This window comes from Trachemys scripta, chromosome 9 (assembly GCF_013100865.1).
Source record: "Trachemys scripta elegans isolate TJP31775 chromosome 9, CAS_Tse_1.0, whole genome shotgun sequence".
In the NCBI taxonomy this organism is placed as follows: Eukaryota; Metazoa; Chordata; order Testudines; family Emydidae; genus Trachemys; species Trachemys scripta.
The window spans coordinates 6,612,398-6,634,174 of record NC_048306.1 but is presented as its reverse complement, the minus strand read 5'-3'; the positions used below and the strand labels follow the sequence as shown (position 1 = coordinate 6,634,174).

General features: G+C 47.0%; 1 protein-coding gene across 1 annotated transcript in view; it reads left to right on the top strand.

Annotated features, from left to right (window-relative positions):
- The first annotated feature begins 374 nt into the window (after positions 1-374).
- Positions 375-21,777, top strand: part of LOC117882838 (proto-oncogene DBL-like) — a 91,335-nt gene continuing 69,932 nt past the window's right edge. The window contains exons 1-3 of the mRNA XM_034781675.1: positions 375-517; positions 20,562-20,630; positions 21,369-21,483. Of these exons, the coding sequence (XP_034637566.1) occupies positions 409-517; positions 20,562-20,630; positions 21,369-21,483 (293 nt within the window). The 5' untranslated portion in view covers positions 375-408. The remainder of the gene's footprint in view (positions 518-20,561; positions 20,631-21,368; positions 21,484-21,777) is intronic.

The window sequence follows — 21,777 nt, the reverse complement described above, 5'->3', positions numbered from 1 at the left end:
GGCCCCGTCCCCAGCCGCTGGAGCAGCCGGGCGAGGTGTGCCCGAGCCGCCCCCAGCCAAGGTCCCGTGCGCTCGGGCTGGAGGGAGCGGCCCTGCCGGGCTAGCAGGGCAGCCGGCGGCTCCGCAGTGCTGGGCGTGCAGGCCAGGCTGCCCGGAGCGCAGGAGGAGCGGCTCGGCCCGGGGCTGGCGCTGCCCGCTGCGGAGGCGAGGGGCTAGGCTGAGCCGTGGAGCGACTCTCAGGGGCGATCCCGGCTTTCTCCTGGCTCCCGGCTGGGGAGGAGCATGGGGAGCCCAGCCCGGCGCTAGCAGGGAGACCGGATGGCTGGCAGCGGGGACCAAGTCACCTGCCTCCCCTCCCCGCAGAGCTTGGCTCTGGCGCACCCCGCGCCGGAGCGCCCGGCCTCGGGCATGGCCCTGGCGCGCCCCACGCCGGAGCGCACCCGGATCTCCGAGGTGGAAATGGAGCGTTATTACTGCCTGCTGCAAGCCGCCGCCCGCCTCCACTCCAGCGTCGCCGGTAAGTGACCCGCTCCCCTTCCCCGGCTCTCCCGCACCCGCCGGGGGATCCCTGCTTCTCCTCAGCCCCCCGAGGAGCCGACTGCTCTTCCCTGCGCCCCAGCCCCGTGCGGGGTAGGCGGGGGTCCCGCCTGGCAAAAAAAAAAGTTCCATGGGGTGTCCGGGGTCATGGGGCTGCTGCTGCTGGTAGGCGAGTCCCTCGCTGCCCGGTTTGCTCCTTACACCCAGGGATTGAAGCAGTCCAAGCCCAAACCTGGCAGGAGCTTTAATACCACCCATGGGGATTGCTTTTGTGACTGTTTGGGGTGCTGGCACTGGGGGAGCCTGACCTTCCCTGACGGGCAGGGGGCTTGGAGAGGGGAGGTGTGAAAACATCTGGGGGGGGGGGGGATATTGTTAAACTCCAATAAAAAGAGGGTGTTTTAAAAATACATATTTTGTAAAGAGAACCAGAAATAACCATCTTCATATTGGAAGCCCAACCCCACCCGCAGCCCACAGTCTCCTTGACCCAGCCTGTTTTTTCTCCCTCACTTAGTTCTTCTGTCCAGCAGTAATTTTCCTGCCTAATTTAGAGCATGCCTTCAAACATGCATCACAAAGATTGATTTTAACTGATTTTTTTTACCAAGCAGAAGAGACAAACTTCTGCATCTTCACCTTGCTGACAAATAAATGTATTGCAGTCTTGCGCCTTCCAAATACCGTGCTCCTTGCACCCAGTGGATCTATGGAGGTGCCACTTCCGATACAGGTGTGCGATTGTAATTGCTGACAGAATGTTTGCAACTGTACAAGTTGCCAGGGGGAAATAGCTGGACCCTTGTACTCTAAAGCCAGGATCCTGAATACACCTATGTACGTGCTTAACTTTATTCAGATGCATAATGTCAAACACGTGTAGCTCTTTACAGAACTGGGGCCTAAATACTAGGCAGACAGATCACTACAGTAAATTCTTGTTAGAAGTCTCCAGTAGGTTTCATTGTAAGTGCTGTATGGTTGTTGTTTAAGGCACTGAATCACACTTGCTTTGATGGATTGCACTATGCATGTAGAAGGGTGTCTTATTTTTAAAGTAATCGTTGCTTCCCGTTGTGCCCCTGACATGCCCTCTCTTGTTGCGGGAACACTGTCGGAAAGGAATACAAAGTATTCCGGTTCCTTTTAATAAGCGAAAGTGTGTGATCGGATGCTAGCCCCTTTGTCGGGTTTCCATTGGCCAGTATTGCTGCAGTATTCCTCTTGTTAGTACTTGCAGTACCCAGCCTTATGCTTCTGGTGGGCTTTGGGGGTATAAATCCGGCTGCAGTTTATTTGCTAGTAGAACCCGTGATGGTCAGAAAGTGATGACTTGTATTGGAACCTCTGTGACTGGCGGCGATGTGCCATGCCAAACCTCACATTGATTATGCAGGCTCTGAGTCATTTGCATGTTTGGCGTAGTCACGCAATAGGAGCCATCAGCATTTTACAAATTGCTGCACCGAACCCTCAGAATGGTTCCAGGTCAGCCAGTTATTGATGGGTAGGTTGAACGGCAGCTGGGCATGATCAACTCTTGATTGATCTATTTACAGTATTTTAAAAAAAGCAGCAGATGTGTATAAAATTGTGTATGATTGTTTGTTTTCCTTGCTTGTTACCCTTCCTTAGGCCTAATCTCCATTCAAGAATGTACTGACTACATTGATGATGTTACATCAGTGCAAACCCGTAATGTGGACATGCTACACTGATGAAAAGCAGGTGTGACTTGACCCAGTAACTTTAGGCCATGGGTTTCCTTTGTGCCTTTACAGAACTCCCTTTGACAGCTCTAGTTACTTCCTAGTCCTGCACTGAGTGCAGGGGACTGGACTAGATGATTTACTGAGGTCCCTTCCAGTCCTACACTTTTGTGATTGTATAATCTGCTAATAAACCTTCCACGGGTTTGCTTAAGGGGGAGATTTTATTTCTTTTCAGCATAATCCTTTAATGGCTACCCAGGGGAAAGGGTCAGGGCCTATGGGCACTGCTTTCCCCGTGAGTGACACACAGAACACCTAGTCCCAGAACTGAAGGCACATGTTATTCATTATCGCTTAAGGGCCATCTCTGTGCTTGGAGCCATGCCTGGCACATAAGAAGACACTCTAACACAAGGATCTAACAGTCTAATTCTGATGGTCTCGACTCCTTTGCATAGCGTAGCTGAATTTATGATGCTGGATTTTTGTATTGGAGAACATAGGTACAGATGATTAGGTTCTGTAGTAAACGTTTGGTTGGTGCTGCAAAGGAACACTTGTATGAGCAAGGAAAGGATGCTGTTCGTGGGAATGTGCAACGAAAACAAAACAGTTCTATAGAGTCTGATCTTGTTCCTGTTGAGTCAATGACAAAACTTGTATTTTCTTGAAGCCAGAGCAGGACTGGGCTTTAGACAGGCAGCGTGAGTATAAGTGCATGAGTGCAGCGGTGATGCATAAATTCTCCACGCTATGTACATGAAGTCTGGGGAAACTGGACAGATCGCTCTCCGGTAACACGGGTCCCAATCCTGCATTCCGCTCTGTGCAGTTGGACCTTTACACCTGCTTTTGGAAAGTCAGTGGGACGCGACACAGGACCAAGGATGAATTTGTGTGGGTCCAGTTGCAGGACTGGGACCATGATTTGGGCGGTATTGCCTGCTCTCAGTGTTAAAGCAATCATGTCAGCCTCCACTCCAGATCATGAGATTTCTAAAAAGATAATAAATGTGGGATTCTTCCCCACCCCATAATTTCTGAGTTTTTTAGCCTGGCCTTGGGATACATTTTAAGCACTTTTCCCCAACCACAAGGGCTAGCAACTTTTTTTAAAAATTAAAACTGAGATTCTCACATAATTGCTTGACTGCAAGTGCTGAGGTTTCAAGGAAAACATCCAATATCATGAGACTTGTGATAAAATCATGAGGATTGGCAACATTGCATGTATATATACACACACACATACAAATGTCCTTTCAGTTTTGTTAGGGCGTAACGCAGTGGTTCTCAAACTTTTGTACTGGTGACCCCTTTCACATAGCAAGCCTCTGAGTGCGACCCCCCCCCCCCATAAATTAAAAACACATTTTTATATATTGAACACTATTATAAATGCTGGAGGAAACACAGGGTTTGGGGTGGAGGCTGACAGCTGGCGACCCCCCATGTAATAACCTCATGACCCCCCGACCCCCAGTTTGAGAACCCCTGGCGTAACGTGTTTATAGCCATGTTTATAGGAGATACTATTTGAGAACTGTTAGAATACAAGCTTACTATGTAATGACCTCCAGAAAATGAATATTATCATCACTCGAAGCCATTCAAGGAGCTTCAGCCCCAACGAGGACCACAGGAGAAATAGTTGTGTAGGAATCTTAAACAGTACATAGGATGCATTCCGTTCACATAAAGCACAGTTTCTATACCTGCAATTTCATGATTTATCAGTCGTTTACCATAAGAAAAGTGAAATGACAGCAGGGCTGTGTGGGAGGGAGGTAATCTGAAATATAAAGTGGAGTGGGGGAGGGTAATTGACTTAAGTATTGTCAGAGTCTACCTTTGCCTCTAATCTGCATGATGCTCTGAAACAGGGAGCTTCCACTGTTTCTCATGGAAAACGTTGCCTCTACTTTTTCTGCTGTTTTCAGAGTAGCAGCCGTGTTAGTCTGTATCCGCAAAAAGAACAGGAGTACTTGTGGCACCTTAGAGACTAACATTTATTAGAGCATAAGCTTTCGTGGACTACAGCCCACTTTTTCTGCTGTGTTTGCTTCTTGAGTCAGAGTAACAGACTAATGCCGCATTTTTAACCAGGGCTTTAAGATTACTTTATTCCCCAGCTCCAGAGTTTGATACAGAATTGGGTTCCAGTGCCCCTTCCTTTTTTAAATACAGTTGTTTCTGGCCCTTGCGGTTCAGAAGAAAGCCCTACAACAGCACAGTGTAAACTGATGTAGCATTGTCTGCAGACAGTGTCTGTAGACAGCCTGAAACAATGCTGAAAGTGGTGGATTCTCAGGTGTTTCAGCGAGTTAACTCTGAAACCGCAAGATGACAAATGTCAACACTGCTAATTATTTCAAAATTGTCCTAAATTGTCTTCTCAAGGGTCACCTTCTTAATTGCCCAAGCCTCCAAATTCTTCCCTGACAATTTCTGTAATGTTGTACGTGATCAGTTAAATTTTCAATACCCTGCAGATTTTTTAGGAGTTGCGTGAAGGAAGTCAGTTCAGTGTGAAAACCCTGCACCAACTCTATTGTCATGGAGGGAGTCACCATTTGGCTCTGCTACGCAGTCTTTCAAGTTCCTTTTCTTAGTGTGTAAGTAGTGTTCAGTCTCTGAAGAAATGCTTGCATTTTTGTGTGTGAGATATAATTGTTTGGGAGCGCTGTGGCAAGCATCAAGGAAGTTTCCTTCTGCCTTAACCTCTCTAACTAGAGGTAGAATTGCTTTGTGCAAACCGGACATTGGTGTTTTGGCAGAGATTCCAATTGGCCGTGGGGGGTTTGTCACTACTTCTGTTCAAGGGCTATATGATGTAAAATAAACAAGTAGCACAAGACTATACCCAGACGCCACGTCTGATTCCTCCTTCAGCAGGAAACTAACCTAAGATGTCCTGACATCTGCTATTGCTCAGCAAGGGGTGATGGTATTCCTCATTTTCAGTTCAATAAAAACCTCTGCTTTTGAATTTATCCTAATCTGCTGTGGAATTTCCACGTTGCCCCAGAAACTGGGGGCCTTGCTGCAGAATTGAGTTTCCCATTATTACAGGGTACATGGGCTAAGGGCAGGGAATTCATCACTCCATCGACTTCGACGCTGCTGCTCCCAAGTTTGCAAGTGAATTAGGCCCCAGGATTTACCCTTAAACCCTCTGCCTTGCATCTGCATCTCCCACTGAGGTTGTTACCTGTACATATGCAAAGCTGGAATTTGGCCTAAAAGAAGAAAGATTTGCAAGAGATTGAAGAAGATGTGAAAAGTTATTGATGTTTGTTCGCTCTTCTTTGGCTCTGCAGCCCTCTTTTAAATTACCTTGTGGTGAATTTGATTTGCTTTGGAAGCTGATAATTTGGCTATAATGGTGCATGGTGAGGGCAGATGCTAAGCATATTCCCCAATGCCTGTTTGGAAATACAGCTGTATGCTGATTGGGAAAACATCTTTAGTCTCACTCCTGGGTCTTTCCTAAGCACAGACCGACTGAAGTTGGAAATTGAGGAAAGTTAAAAGCTGGCTGAAGCTCAGACGTTGATTTAAGCTTAATGTAAAAAACTCAGTACAAGTTTTTTTAATGCCCCCACTATTTACTGGGGGTGAGTATGAATGTGCACTGTGGGAGTTGAGAAACTTTTATTGCATTTCTTTTGTTAAACATAAATCCATACCTGGCTGACTTGGCTTTTAACGTTCCCAATTTTCAGCTGGCGTTAGGCTGGGTGCAGACAGAGAGCTAGTCTGGTTAGACACACATAGATCAGCGTGTTGGATGTTGCTCTAACAGAAGAGGTCTAGGAATCAATGCATGACTCACCCGCTGGAAGACTGCCAGTGTTTACGCTTGAATTCTTACTTCTGCTTTCTCTCATGTTAACTAACCCAAGTATAAATTCTAGCCTCGACAGGGCACAGAAGCTTATCGTCAGTTCTACTGCACCCCAGGTTGCAGCCTGGGAATGACTAGCGAGAAGTATTTGTGTCCAGGAACAAATGTTCATATTGCGTCTACACTAGAATTTCCAACCAGCTTAGTGAACAGCTGTTAAAACACAACAAAAATGTCAAGTGTTAGACCGGTGCTGGGTGGCCTGGAGAAATCACTTAATTTCTCTGCCTCAGTTTCCCACTCTGTAAAAAGGTGATAATGCTTTCCTTCCTCACAGGGCTGTTGTGAGGCTTATTCAGGAATGTGAGGTGCCTTGCTATCCATGGATGAAAGGCTGTAAGAGTGCAAAGTATTATTAGAAGTTACCATTTACTTCAGGCACTGCGTCCTACAGAGGTTGGTACCCTTATACGTGAAACCATGGGATGTCTCCCCGTCTGTGTGAAAATGATGTGCTGTCCGTTCCCCAGATGTCTCGGTGATCTAGACATCAGGGCATGGGAGGTAGGATGAACAGCTAGGAGGACGAAGTATTCAGAGGTGAAGGTGCAGTATTCTCCTGTGTCTTGTGGAGATGCATTTGCAGTGGAGAAAGGAGCCAGGGAGTTCTTTTCCCCCCACATAGGGATGGGGCAAAATGCCGTTGCTATTGTTCTGATAGCAAGGTGGCTGGTTGAGCTGGTGCTACTTCATGGCCTCAAGGGGATATGGCCAGCAGGGAGCTCCTCAGAGCTCTCCCTCCGTGCCACTTCTTGGAGGCAAACACCGCAGGGAGTGCCTTTCCGCAGCGAATGTAAGGAATGCTGCCCTCTTCGGTCCCCGCACGGGCGCTGTGTGCCCTGCAGGGTGCTTCGGTGGTAATCGGGGTGGCTTTATGGACTGCGACTGGACCACCTCAGAATGATGGACTGGCTGCTGCCATCCTAAGGCTGGGTCTGCCTGGGAAGCCGGCACGCTTTACTGAGGCTGTTTTGCTGCTGGTATATTTGCATTTGTTGGAGAACCTACGTCCTAGTGAGCACCCCGTGCTCAGCTGCTACAACTCTGCAGGCCCTGTCTGACTCCCAGTGCCCCACAGAACTCAGCACCACATGGAAAGCTGATGACCGGTGAGGCGTTGCTAACGTTTCAGTAAGGGGCTCCCTCAGTAAACATCCACCTCAGTTGGAGACACATTCCCTGTGTGCCATGCACTTCCCCACACTTCCCGGCCCTGTGGCCCTTGAGCCACCTTGTTACTCCGCTGTGCCGCTGTGTGCTTCCCTACCTAGCAGCAGGTCTTTGGCAGCAGAAAGGGTGGCAGACAGGTTGTCTTATGGTCTCGTCTATCAGCAGTGAGGACAGCAGGCCATCTTCTGCTCTTTTGGCCGGAGGTGACTGGTTGGGTGGTGAGCAGGTCCTCTTTGGTAATGGGCCTGGATTGGGTCTCCTTGTCTTGACAGTAGCTCTCTCCTAATTGCTGGAGGCTAACATGAGGGGCGGAGAGGAGGGCAACTGGTTGAGCAGTGACTCTCTCGCAGCTGGTGGGTGTGGGTAATAATGGCTCCTGGCTGGGTACGCAGCCATGGTGTGAGAGGTAGGCTGTGGTGGATGCTAGACTCTCACTAGGTGCAGTAAAAGCTCTGCCCCATCTTGCCATCAATTAGGGGCTACTTGGTAGAGGCCAATTTATATGCTCCGGGATGGCATCACCGATTAAGCCAATGGGAGCCACGTGGTGAAAAGCCCCTTGCGCGGCATTTGAAAACCTGATTTTCCTCAGCACCTACATGCATGCAACCGTGTGAGCGTGGTTTTAACTTCAGCGGGGCGGTGGGTGGGGAACCATGAGCACAATCTGGCCCATTAGAAAGTAGTGTCTAGACTGACTTGGAAGGTGCAGGGCGTGTGTTAACCTTTCCTGGGGGTTGATTTGCCTGAACATTGTGTGGTTGCAGAGTAGATTATGAGCCAGTTTTCTTTTGTCAGCGATTCCTGAGTTTTACGGATCTTCCTCTTCAATTAGTGTGTGACAGATGGCGGTTTGCTGTGGTATTTTTGACAGAACCAGCCGATGGTGCTTGTTGGCTTTCCCAGCATTGATGAAGTATATCTTTAATATCCAAAATCATTTTTTCTAATTTATCTAATTGCTAATCTTTGCCTGCTAATGAAACTCTGGTTTTAATTTGCTATAATTAGGCTTTCAGCCTCAAGACTGGAAATTCTTTTTGAATGTTACTTGCAAGGGTTACAGATGTTATATAGCCTGGGGCACTGCAGCCTGCGAACTGTAAACGCAGGTAGAGACGGCTATAGCAGGATCTGCTATCAGGCAGGCAGTGTTTGCAGCATTCAGAGCTACTGAGACCGTGTCATCAATATTTTACCATATCTTTTGTGCTACTGTAGCTTGGTAAAGAGAACGGCTGCGATACTTTGGAATAAAATAGCAGCCGTTGAATTTCTGATCACTTCTGAGTTAAATAGCAATAATTGTTCTCATATTCTTTTTTTTTTTTTTAATGGATATATAAGACTTCTCCTTAATGCATTAGGACCCCGATCCTGTGCGGATTTATTCAGCTGTGTAGCCCCAGTGACTTTAGTGGGGTTAGCTGCGTGTGTGGGAAGTTAAGCAGGTGTGTACGTTTTTGCAGGATTGGGGCTTAGGTGAGCCACTGTGCATCTTGTTTGGTGCCTATTTGTGCATGCGTTTACTGCAAGTGGATGCGTAGCTCAGGTAACTGCTGTTGCAAATGGCTCATTACAGTAATTGTATGCAACGACAAGTGTGCGTGCAAACAGGCCCACAATTGTGGGTGCCAAACTTGTGTAATAATCCCATTCTCACTGTAGGTAAGAGAGGGATCTGCTTAATAAAATCCATGCCTTTCTTGGGTGTCCATCCCTGTCGTATGTGTGTGTGCATTACGTGGGGTGAAGCAGCCCAGAGTTTTGATGCTCTATGGCCAGACTACGATCCCACTTACACTGGTGTAAATCCAGGGTAAGGCTATTGACACCAAGTTGCTCTGGGTGAATTCAGTGTAACTAAAATCAAAACATGGTTCTTTGGGAGACTCCCCAAGCTCCTCCCACCAGGAGTTCCTGCCTGGCATCCCAAAGGTCACTTCCATGCCACCCCGTCTCTCTCTTCTGCTGCTGTCACAGAACCCCCGTGAGCCATCTGGCTTCCAACGTGGTAGAAACATTCTCTCTCCACCCCAGACCTCACCTACTGATTTGGAGGCTGATGGTCCCATTTGTTTGTGGATTTTAGGGAGTTCATAATGCAAACTCAGTTGCAGCCTTAACTGTGGAGTTCCTTCTGCCTCCCCACAATAAGGATGCTGTATACGTTGGATGCCAATGCAGATTAGACGTACACCGTTTAAGGAGTGAAGGGAGATCCTAATCAAGGAGCTGAGGTAGTTTCCCTGCTGGACATAAGGCTGGAGCACAGATCCAGCCAGACCGCAGCTTTGAGCTCTGAAGTCCTTTGCCAGATACAGACAAACAGGTCCGGCGGGTTAAGGAAACCTGTTTGTATCCAATTGCCCAGAAGAGTCTAATGTAATTGTATTTCACACCTGTGTTCTAAGCACAGACCTTTTGATTGAAACTCTGACAGAGCCCATCATCCTACACGTTCACGAACCCGCATAGTCCATGCCTGCCTGATGGTTGGAGGTTGGGCTGTTTTAAAACTTGAGGGTCTTTTGGGGCTAAGACAGCACTGTGCCAGAAATAGAGTGTCAAGCAACCTCCCTGAGAGGCCTGGGATTGTTCCACTTTACAAATGGGGAAACCGAAGCAGCGAAGACAAGTGATCTGCCTCATGGCCACAAAGGAAGTCAGTCTCAGAGCTAGGGATGACGAAGTTCCTGGCTACCAGCCATGTGCTCAGGTCACTAGCCTACACCCTATTGTAAATAAGATAGGTCCCATAATCCAAGGAGTATTAATAAAAACATAATATTAAAATAGAGAGTTTAGGCCTTGAAAATAAGATGCCTGTGGAAATATGGGCAGCTTTCTGCCCTCCTCCTGCATGATGATAACGAGGGCACACGTCCTGCTCACACCTGTTTGACAGGAGCATTGCCATGTGTGTGTTTATTTCTATGGTTCTTCAAGGGTTCCTGCCACAGCAGGTACCTGAACTACTGCACATACATCTAGCCCAAACAAGCCTGGTGCAGGAGATTAAATTCAGTAAAGTGCCCCAAAAGTGAGGTGGTCAGCTTAGTAATACAGGTGCGTTTCAAGGAACAGAGTGGACCTAGTTCCAACCATAAGGTTGGGGTGAAAGCAGCCGCATGGCCAGGAGTGGGAGAAGATGGAGGCAGAGGAGGTGCAGGCAGAACTGACATCTAGGCAGTGGGTGTCAGTGCGTTCTGAGCCTCCAGGGCACTGTGTGCGTGTTGTGTTCTTCACAAAGCTTAGTACCACCGTGGTTCAAAGTTTGAGCCTGGAGTACATGGCAGTAGAAACAGCTGCCTGCTTGTGTTAGCACGCCTGCATCATGGGTTCCCTGCAGGCTAGGAAAAGAACTGCTCTCCTATTTAACACAGTACGTTTTTAACATCCTGCGTAGATTTTCTCAATCGTGTGCAATTCATTGTAGGACGTTGCATAGATTGTCTAGATAGTATATAGTTTAAAATAACTAGCTTCTGCCTTGCACGCTGGGCAAAATGCATAGTCTTTTCTGGCAGGCGCATTGCCTTTGAAGCAATAATATTTTGCATGTGCATAGTATCATTCATGTGGTGGCCTCAAAGCACTTTCTAGACATCAGTAACTTCACAGGAGCCTTCTGAGGCAGGGAAGGCTTACAGATGACTAAACTGAGGCAGAGCATGGTTAATTAAGTGGCTGGCCCAAGCTGATACAGTGAGAGAAGGGGTAATAGGATGCAATGATCCCATTTCCCGGGCTCCTCTGACCCACCAGACAAATATTCCCTCTTCAGAGCAGGCGCAAGCAGGGAATGATCAAGGAGTTCTCTTCATGGTTTAATGTCTCTCTATTATAGCTTCCCACAGTGTTGCAGCAGCCTTCAAATAAAACACGGTTCTACTCCTTTCCAATTAAATACATTTAGAGCTGGCTTGGTTGTTCCAAAGAACGCTTGATCAATATCATAAAACTGTAATGAGTTACTGTGTCAGCCTGGCAGGTGTGTGGGGCAGCTGCTGTTTACAGATGGTGTGGGCTACAGCGAAGTTCAGAAAGGAAAGAAAACAATGGGAGAGGGAACCCTTTAAAAAGGATATTAATGAAGCCAGAGGGCCTGTGTATGTGAACAGAGAGAGTTAAGGCTCAAAATCTAGCTCCTTATTAACCATGTAGTTTGCTTTAAGTACCTGGACAGATGGACTTTGATCATCCTGAAAAGAAAGATTTCTAAGAATGGGCATCGTTCTCACAGCCTTGATTTGTACAAATCCTAAAATCCAGCCCGGGGTACAGTCAAAAGGGAAGAGGACTCAGCCGAAGATTCTGGGCTGCACAAAACCAACCAGCTAGGACAGAAATAGATTCAACAGTGTTCTCTTAACTACGGATTCATATTTTTTCTCTCTCTCTCTCTCTCTCTCTCTCTCCGGCTGAGGAGTAAAGGCTCAATCCCCCCCCCCCCCCCCACTGCCGTGCTCCCCTTCCTTCCCCCGCCTGACTTCACACATTCTCAGAAACCCTGTGTTGTAGCAACAATCCTGTTGGCAGAGGAATCTTTCAGCTTCTGTTCCTTGAATGCAGCAATGGCTGCAGAGCGATTTTGTATATGTTCAGCTGGGTATGCATATAAAAATGAAGAGTAAAATGTTATTACAGGCAATCTACCCTCCAGTTCTGAGTAAGTTTTTAGATGCTACCTTAAAAGTGGAAGTAATACCTGCTTGGTATGGAGGTCAGTCTGGTGTGTAAAACCGTGTGAGATACGACAGGATAAAGGATTCTACTAGGTGGTATTGTTTTTAGGTTCAGTTTTGTATCTGCACTGCTCTGATACGGTCCATCTGAGAGCAGATGTCTACCTGGTGTGGTTTAGGCAGGGTGAATTGGGTGCCAGGCCTTTATTTTTCCTAGTATTTGCCCAGGAAAGTGAATGTGGTGAGGAATGCAAACTGAGTGAGAGAGGGAAGCTGGCGATGTGACAGCCGCAATGGGAATGTGATCGCTAAGTTGTTATGCTTTGACCTTTACCAAAAGGGTGGTGTTCTCATTTGTATATTTTTTTGTCTAGCCATTGACTTCCCTTAACCCTTAAGGCTCTGCAAGGGAGTGTACTCCCATAAGTGCCTAACGCTTAGCTGCCAAGATTTTCAAGAGTAACTGGTTTTGGGTGGCCAAGTTGAGACACCTTAAAATGGCCTGATTGTCAGAAAGCGCTGAGTACCCGCCCTCTGGCAGTGAGGCGCCTTTGAGGTGTCTTGAGTGGGAAACCCAAAAATGCTAGTTACTTTTGAAAATCTGGGCCTCCATCATTGTCAGTCGCTGAGCCTACCCCCAACCCTGACTCCTAAGCATGAGTCGCAACTCAAACTCCCTCCCAGCCATTGAATCTTCAGCTCTAGGGCCCTTCTCTCCACCAATCTCGTCTGCTGTCCTTTCCCACAGCTGCCGGACACTCAACAAAATCCCTGATTCTTCTCCCCATCTCCCTAACTTTCCCACAAGTGATTCTGCTGCTGCTTGTCCTTGGCTACGCTGAGCCAAGGTGGGAGAGGCACTCTCTTTCGTGCAGGGTTGGTGTAGCCGTTGGTTACACTAGCTGTTAGTGAGTTCAGCTGCCCCCATGGACAGCGAGGAGTAGCTTTTGTCCTGTAAACAGACTTGACATGTAAGTGAATAAAGTGTTGCTGGAGAGGAAGGCATGGTGTTAGCGAGGAACTGCTGAGTTCCAAACCTGGCTCTGACAAAGATTCCCTATCCTTAGTGTCATATGTGGTGGGTATAATAAGCATAATAATAATATAAACAGCCGATGCCACCTGCTGCCGGATACCTAGGCTGTGGTGGCCCTGCCTGCCCTCTGCCTCTTCCCATCCCTGCTCCACCCCTTCCCCAAGGCCCCCACCACCTGCCACTGCCTGGTGAGTCCCTCCTCTTCTCCACTCCACTCCCCCCTCCGGAGGTCCCTGTGGCTGGCTGAGACCCTCCTCTTCTCCACTCCACTCCCAGAAGGCCCCCCCTGCCTGCCACTTGCCATATCCCTCCTCTCCTCCGTCCCCCACCCCCACGAGGCCACCCATACTTTTGTGTATGTGGCTTTAAGTGGTCACTTAAGTTGTATCTCAGAGAGTGTTGTGAAGATTGATTGGTTAGTGTTTGCACAATGCTTCGAAGGTAAAAAGTGGCTTTCAACTTATTGGCAATGTGGTCCAGTGGGTAGGGCACTGATGTGGGGGGCAGAAGTTGTAGGTTCTAGTCCCACCTCTGACTCTAGGGAACTCTTTCTCTTACGACTGTCGGTCTGACTCATGTATTTAGGTTGTAAACTGTTTGGGTCAAGGATGGTCTCTTAGTATGTGTTTGTACAGTGCCTAGCACGACAGCGTTGTAAGCTCATTTGGGACTGGAAGGCCCTACAGTAATACAAGCCCCTAGTGCTAAATAGCCTTCATTATCAGGGATTGTTGTTTAAAATAGATTTTTTTTCTCCAGTTACTGTCCTGTAGCATAGCTGATCTTTAGGAGGCTGGCAGGTGGGAAAGGCACAAGAGTGGGCAGGCTGGCACCTGCTAACAGTACAGCTGCTGGTGAACCATGCGCTTTTCAGATAACAGATATTTCTCTTGGAGGCAGAGCCGGCCTTAGGGGTAGGCCTCCCGGGTAACTGCCCAGAGGCGCTATGGTCCGGGGGGTATCATATGGCAGTGCAGAGGCACTGCTGGCGTGGTTAGAAACTGCTCCTGTCTGGCAGGGGAGTGCCACGTGGGGGGCGTCCAGATTTCTCTCTACCCCCTCCTGGTGGAGAAACATGGGGGGGGGGGGGAGTGATGACATACAGATGCTGATCACCCCTCACTCCCAACATTCCTCCGTGCTCCCCCAGGGGGCTGTGAGGGGAGGAGCGAGGAGCAGCACTATGTGCTCCACGCATCCAGGTCAGTTTCCCCATGTGGGCGCAGGAGGGGGTGCAGGGATTGGGGTAATGGGGACAGAGTGCAGGAGTCAGGGGGGGGCAGATTGAGGATCCCATGGGAGGCTGGGGCAATGGGGGGGTCACCGTGCCCACAGGGGCCAAAGGCGCCAAAATACAAGTTTGCCCGGGCTGCCATTTTCCCTAAGGTCGGCCCTGCTTGGAGGAAAAGAACAATCTAAATGTCAGTGGGAATAGAGCTGTGCAAATCACCAGGTTTTGGTTTTGGCTGAATCGGCGGGGGCGGGGAGGAGTTTCAGTTTGATCCAAAATATATATACATATTTTTAAATTTTCTGGCAAAACTAGGAAGTTTACCCTTTTTTTGTTTTGGGTCATGTGAACAGTTTTATTTGGTTCTGAAGTTTTTAAACTGTTTTTGATTTAAGCGGAAGTAAAATTCAAAACGAAAAGTTGTTTTGAAGAAAAAAATCAAAACCTTTAATTTAGAACATGTAGCAAAATGTTTCAGATTTTCAGAATTCTTTTTTCCCCTTCTTCTTGACCAAAACAATTTGGTGAATTTGACACGAATTCACCAGAATGTTTTGGTTGCCCAAATATGCATTTTCAGTGAAAAAAGTTCTCAAGAAAATTTGCACAACTCAAAGTGGGAAGGAGCGAGTTGCTTCATCCACTGTAACCTGTCTCTACTCTGGTAAGAATGCAAACTGATAAATAAGTGCCTTCCTATTAAACATTGACTTGGAAAGACATTGTTGTTTTTTTAAATAAGTGCTTTCATTACCACCCTAAGGTTAACTCCCCATTGCTAAACAGTGTTCTCTGAGAGCTATTAATAAACCACCCTTTCTGCCCCTATTCCTAAATGCAGGCAAACAAAGGGTGCATTTATTGTAAATCTTTTGTTGCTTTCTTTTTATTGTCGTAGTAGTTTATTCTGTGGGCCAGTTTTTCACACAATGTCCGTTGCAGGGGCGGCTCCAGGCACCAGCGCCGCAAGCGCGTGCCTGGGGCGGCAAGCCGCGGGGGGCGGCCTGCCAGTTACTGCGAGGGCGGCAGCCAGGCTGCCTTCAGTGGCATGCCTATGGGAGGTCCCCCGGTCCCGTGGTTTCGGCAGCTATTCAGTGGCGGGGACACCGAAGGCGCGGGACTGGCGGACCTCGCGCAGGCATGCTGCCGAATCTGCATTACCAGTGGACCTCCCGCAGGCATGCCGCCGAAAGCCACCTGACTGCTGTGCTTGGGGTGACAAAATACATAGAGCCGCCCCTGGTCCTTTGGCTATGTCTTTACTGCGAAAAAGGCAATCCCTAGGTGTGGGGTATAGGGTTGACCCTGACTAGCTACAGTGAGGTAAAAATGACCTGTGCTTTGTCTCCATTAGACTTTTATAGCAAATTAGCTATCTTGGTGGGAAAATGCATCTTTTTGACAGTGAAGACAGCCTGTAACTGTGAGTGCAAACACAAGTCCTGCATTTGTATTTACTGATATCATTAGGCAGGCAAACGCTGCATTCATTTATCTGCATGTGCCTTGCCTAACAAGGGGTCCTGTTAGGCAAGGGTCCTGTGGGTCCTAATCCCTGTACATGTGGATCTGACTGTACTATCGAGGCCTTTGACTGTAAACTCTTTGGGAAAGGGACAGAGCCTTTTTACAGTCGCTCACATTTATATAAATTGATCCTGGGAGACAAGAGTGCAAAGCAACAACGCCCCTCTGCCATGTACATTGGCCAAAGCGGACTGTCTTTACACAAAAGAATAAATGGACACAAATCAGACATCAAGAATCATAACATTCAAAAACCAGTCGGAGAACACTTCAGTCTCCCTGGACACTCAGTAACAGACTTAAAAGTGGCCATTCTTCAACAAAAAAACTTCAAAACCAGACTCCAAGGAGAAAGTGCAGAACTGGAATTAATTTGCAAACTGGACACCATCAGTTTAGGCCTGACTAAAGACTGGGAGTGGCTGGGTCACTACAAAAAGTAAGTTTCCCTCTGTTGATATTCACCCCTTCTTGCCAACTGTTGGGAATAGGCTACATTCACCCTGTTTGAATTGGCCTCATAAGCACCAACCCCCCACTTGGAAAGGTAACTCCCATCTTTTCATGTGCTGTAATATATAGAATCATAGAATATCAGGGTTGGAAGGGACCTCAGGAGGTCATCTAGTCCAACCCCCTGCTCAGAGCAGGACTAATCCCCAGACAGATTTTTGCCCCAGATCCCTAAATGGCCCCCTCAAGGATGGAACTCACAACCCTGGGTTTAGCAGGCCAATGCTCAAACCACTGAGCTAGCTCTCCCCCCATATATACCTGCCTACTGTATTTTTCACTTCATGCATCTGATGAAGTGGGTTTTAGCCCACAAAAGTTTATGCCCAAATAAATTTGTTAGTCTCTCCTCGTTATTTTTGCTGATACAGACTAACCCGGCTACCCCTCTGAAACCCATTGCTTGTAATGTACTTCTGGGTGAAAAGACTAATGGGGAACAAAATACAAGTTGGGGAACAAATGATAAAGTTCTGGAGGCTTCTGGGTAGTGAAATTAATCTCAGATTGAAGGATGAAGTTCTGCAGAAATTGGACAATGACCAAATTGACCAGTGATACCAACGAGGCTTTGGGGAAAATACCCGCGTGTATTACAGCTTGGCCACAGGCTGCTTGTGCTCTAATGAAAGAAGGGAAATTTCATGGCAAGGCAACATGGTGGTGATCCAGTGATGTGCTGGAGGCAGTGAAGGAGGAGCAGGAAAGGTTTAAGTGATGGCAGAGAACAAGAATGGACTGCAAGCTGGTAAAGAAAATGGCCAAAAGAGCGGTGGCAAAAACGAAGGGTCAGGCACTGAAAGTCTTATGTGCAGGACCACTTAAGAAGGAGCGGGGAGAAAGGAGTATATAGATTAGCTAAGATTAGGCAAAGAAGCACAGAGGATTTGGAAGCTGTGAAGCTTATGACAGAGTGCCTGGTGATGCCTGGGGTCATGCCGTCTGCCGGAGACGTACATTGAGACTATCACGCACATGTACGAGGGTAGCACAAGGGTAGTGAGAAGCAGCTGCTGCTGCAGGGAGTCATTCGCTGCCAGGGTAGCTCTAAATCAATGGGGGGAGAAGGAGATCTGGGCTGCCCTGGCTGCCCAGGGATGTTAGTCTTGGCTGGGCGGGGCGGTGGTGGGGGGAGGAGGAGGAGGAGGATGGAGATCCCCCTCCCCCTTCCCTTCCTGCACAGAGCGGCTGGTTCAGATCAATCCCCAGAAACTTTCTCTGGCTGCAGGAAGCTCTGCACTGCAGGAGGGGCTTGGTAGGGAGAGTTCTGAGTGTGGGGGGGGATGAAGCTCAGTGGGGGGTTGGGTGTAGGGGGGATCTGGATGCAAGGGGATATGGTGGACGGGGGAGCAGCTCCCTGTAAGTAACCGGTCCCACACCCGCACACCTGGAACTCCCCCACCGAGCCCCCCACTAAGCCTCCCTAACCCCCACTGAGCCTCACCCCATGCATCAGGAGTCCCCCACCCCACTGAGCCCCAACCAGCTGCACCTTGACCCCTCCCCACCCCACTGAGCCCTAACCACCTTCACCTGGGCTCTCCTGCACCCAGAACCCCGCACCGAGCCCCTGTGCACCTAGATGTCTCCCCCGCACCCAGACTCTCCATCGAACTGCCTGCACCCAGATTGCGCCAGCCAGAACCCTGGTACTCTTGAGGGAATTCAGCACCAAAAAAATAAAAATTTTCAACTTTTGCATATTTTACTTGTCAAAATAACACAGAAACACACTAACAATATAATCGCACCATTTTCAATTCTTTTGGTAAGTCATTTCAAATACTTGTTAGCAAATAATTGCAAATGGTGTGATTGTATTGTGTTATTTTGACAAATAAAATATGCAGAATTTAAAAATATTGTGCGCAGAATTCCCTCAGAAGAAAAATTAACTCTGTAGAGTAAGCAAGAGGAATAGGGCTAAATCTGGGTCTCATTGAAATAAGTGGTTTTACGACTGACATTTAAGTGAATGGGAGTGAAAATAGCAAGGTATGCAACTGAATGCTGGGGAAACACTCAAATAAAAAACCATAAGCAATGGTTGCGGCCAGAAAAGGGATTAGAGTAAGAAATGATCACGGTGTGCCAAGGAGGTAGTGGAATGTACAAAATGTCAGGACTTCAAGCAGCCAAGAGAATAATCCCTGAAATCAGAGTTTTATCGAAGAGTTAAGCTTAACTGTCAAAAAGCACAAAGACTTAATGGCATGTAGGTGTGTTTAAAATCATCATATTTACACTATCAAGGACATACATTATATAGTAATATTAGTTTCCAGTACCTTCAATCAGTGTAAATTGAGTGATTTTATTTTGAAGCTATCACAAATTATACATTGTGGGATAATAGTCTAATGGACACAAACCCTTGTTCATTCTCTCTGTCTCTCTCACGTTCTCTGTTATAAAATTCTGCTGAGGTGTAGAAAGGGCCCCCACGGGGTCATGGTACACTACAGATGGCTTATAGCATTTTTTTTTCTATTATTTAATTTTAGAAATCTAATCATCGTGCATCAGAACCCTAATCTTTCTAATGTGTTTTGTGCAAACAGCTTGGCTGACTGCAGAGTTTTATTTGCTTTGGGCGTACATTCATTTTTCCAGAATTAAGAAACATGACATTATAAAATGCCCTGTATGTTTCACAATATACCATTCTCTGACACGGCTGCTGCCAACAGAAACGTGCAGCCCACTGTGCTGGGAAGTACCAGGGGATGCTGCAGATGAGGGAACTGTGACGGGTTGGATCACAGAAACCCTCTTGGGGGCTGCCACCCAATGTGCAAAGACTACCCCTGCTTCTGTTTTCCCTGCCAGCTCAGGACTCCAGCACCCTGTCTTGCTGAGCCAGACACTCCCGTCTGCTGCAACACAGACCCAGGATCTGAATCACTTGCCCCAAAGCTGCAAGTTTACCTGAAAACAGCTTACAGAAGTTTGCTTGTCTTTAGCACTCAGATGCCCAACTCCCACTGTGGTCTAAACCCAGATAAATCCGTTTTACCCCATATAAAGCTTGTGCAGAGCAAACTCATAAATTGTTCGCCCTCTATAACACTGATAGAGAGATATGCACAGTTGTTTGCTCCCTCAGGTATTAATACATACTCTGAGTAAATTACTAAATAAAAAGTGATTTTATTAAATACAGACAGTAGGATTTAAATGGTTCCAAGTAGTAACAGACAGAACAAAGTAAGTCACCAAGTAAAATAAAATAAAATGCACAAATCTATGTCTAATCAAACTAAATACAGATAAGTTCCTCACCAGTTCCAGAATGCTCCCTTTTACAGGCTAATCTCCTTTTAGCCTGGGTCCAGCAATCACTCACACTCCCTGTAGTTACTGTTGTTTGTTCCAGTTCCCTTCAAGTATCCTGGGGGGGTGGAGAGGCTCCTTCCTTAGCCAGCTGAAGACCAAATGGAGGGGTCTCCCACGGGTTTAAATAGACTCTCTCTTGTGGGTGGAGACCCTCCTCCTCCCTCCTATGCAAAGTCCAGCTCCAAGATGGAGTTCTGGAGTCACCTGGGCAAGTCACATGTCCCTGCATGACTCAGTCTTTACAGGCCGAAGCCATTGTCCACGTGGTATCTTGCATGTCTCCAGGAAGACTTCTTATGTGGATTGGAGCATTCCAAGATGCGTTGTTCCCCAAGTGTTTCCTGATCAGGTACTTAACCTGGCGAATTCCTTCCTAAAGAAGCTGACCAAATGCCTCCCAAAGCTTACTTAGAAACCAAGCAAGCATACAGCCCATATTCTTAACCTCAAGTAGAAAATGATATATATGTACAAATAGGATGAATAGATATAGTAGATCATAACCTTTACAGAGATATGTTACATGGCACAGGCAGCACAAAACATATTCCAGTTATGTCATACGTACATTTATAAGCGCCCCGCCCCCATAAAGTCTTATGGGGTACACTGTCACAGGAACTGTAACTGTAGCTTATTTAAAAAACAAACAAAAAACCATTCCGAATGTCCCCTACGTCCTGCAGAATACAGGCATTAGCACACCCTGACGTGTCATCTTTAACATAATTAATACACCTGATAGTTACTGCTGTATTGTGGCATTTGATCCGCTTGATGAGTTAAGAAATGTATATACCTAGGCATATTGCATTCTTAGGTATGACCTTTTAAATATTTAGTTTAGTGGAGTAGTGATAAGCCTCCACTAATGGATGCGTTTTGTTGTTGCTATTTTTACTAGAAACCACAGTTCCCATTTGTGCAAAGGACATCAGTGACGATTTGAGGAAAAAGTTTGCGTTTCTTTCTGGTGAGTATGGTAAACTTTCCCCATGTTCTCTGTGTAAAGTAATTTAATTCTCTGTGTGAACCTATGCACTGTTTGGCAAAATGATACTATACACAGGAGAATATTCATCAGGTCATCACCGGTGCCACTAGCAGTGTTGTTAATAAAACATTGTGGCAGTTTGAAAGACCAGCTTAAGTTTCTTTCTCAAGCCATGCTACAAAATATTCCACTTTTCAAACATTTAGAGTATTAACAAGTATGGTGCTTTGAAATAGAATATATTTCTATAGGCTTGTGGCCAGTTTACAAGTATTAACCCTTTTTTCCCCAACTTCTTTGCCGTCACATCCTAAGTATGCTGATATGGTTAACCCTCCCCTCCCCCAGCATCTAATACTTTTGATAGATCTAACTCTTATGTGGGAAATGAGCATTTGAAACCCAAGGTAGAATTTGGCCCATAATACTGAAATGTTTTAGGGGCCAGTTCCCAGGTCCTTTCCTCAGGAAGGATCAGATGAAAAACTAAGAACGTTCCTGCCTGAAGAGAGGTACCACTGAAAATAGTACCCCTTATGTCCCATTTTCAAAAGTGATTTTAGGGTATGTCCACACTGGAATAAGAGACCTGGGGCTGGCCAGGGTCAGCTTACTTGGGCTTATAGGACTGCGTGTTTTGTTTTAAATTGGGGCTTTTACGGCTTGGCGTAGTTTCTGGACAAACTGTTCAGACAAGCACTGTTCTTTTACTTGTAGGTGGCCGAGGGAAAGACAACGGTTGGATCATCACGTTTCCTGAAAACTCCCATTTCCCTGAAGCATCAGAGGAGGTTCTAACGAAAGTCTTAACATACTTAACTTCGGTCCCAAGGTACGGTGCTGCCTTCCGGCTTTCATGCTTCGTTGGCAGAGGCTCCCATCTGATCTGGTGTCGGACACGTGAGCTGCGGTACAATTGTCTCATTGTGAATGAAGCTAGTTAGAGAAGGAGGAAATTACCTGCAAAGCCTCATGATTACATAATAAAAAGTCAATTTTTGTCCCTATTGGCTGCTGGTTTCATAAACCTACCCGATGACAATAATAATTAATGGAATCACTTGGCTTAATCTTAGATGGGTGTCAGCACTCAAAAATGATATGCCACCGGCAAATAATTTGGGAT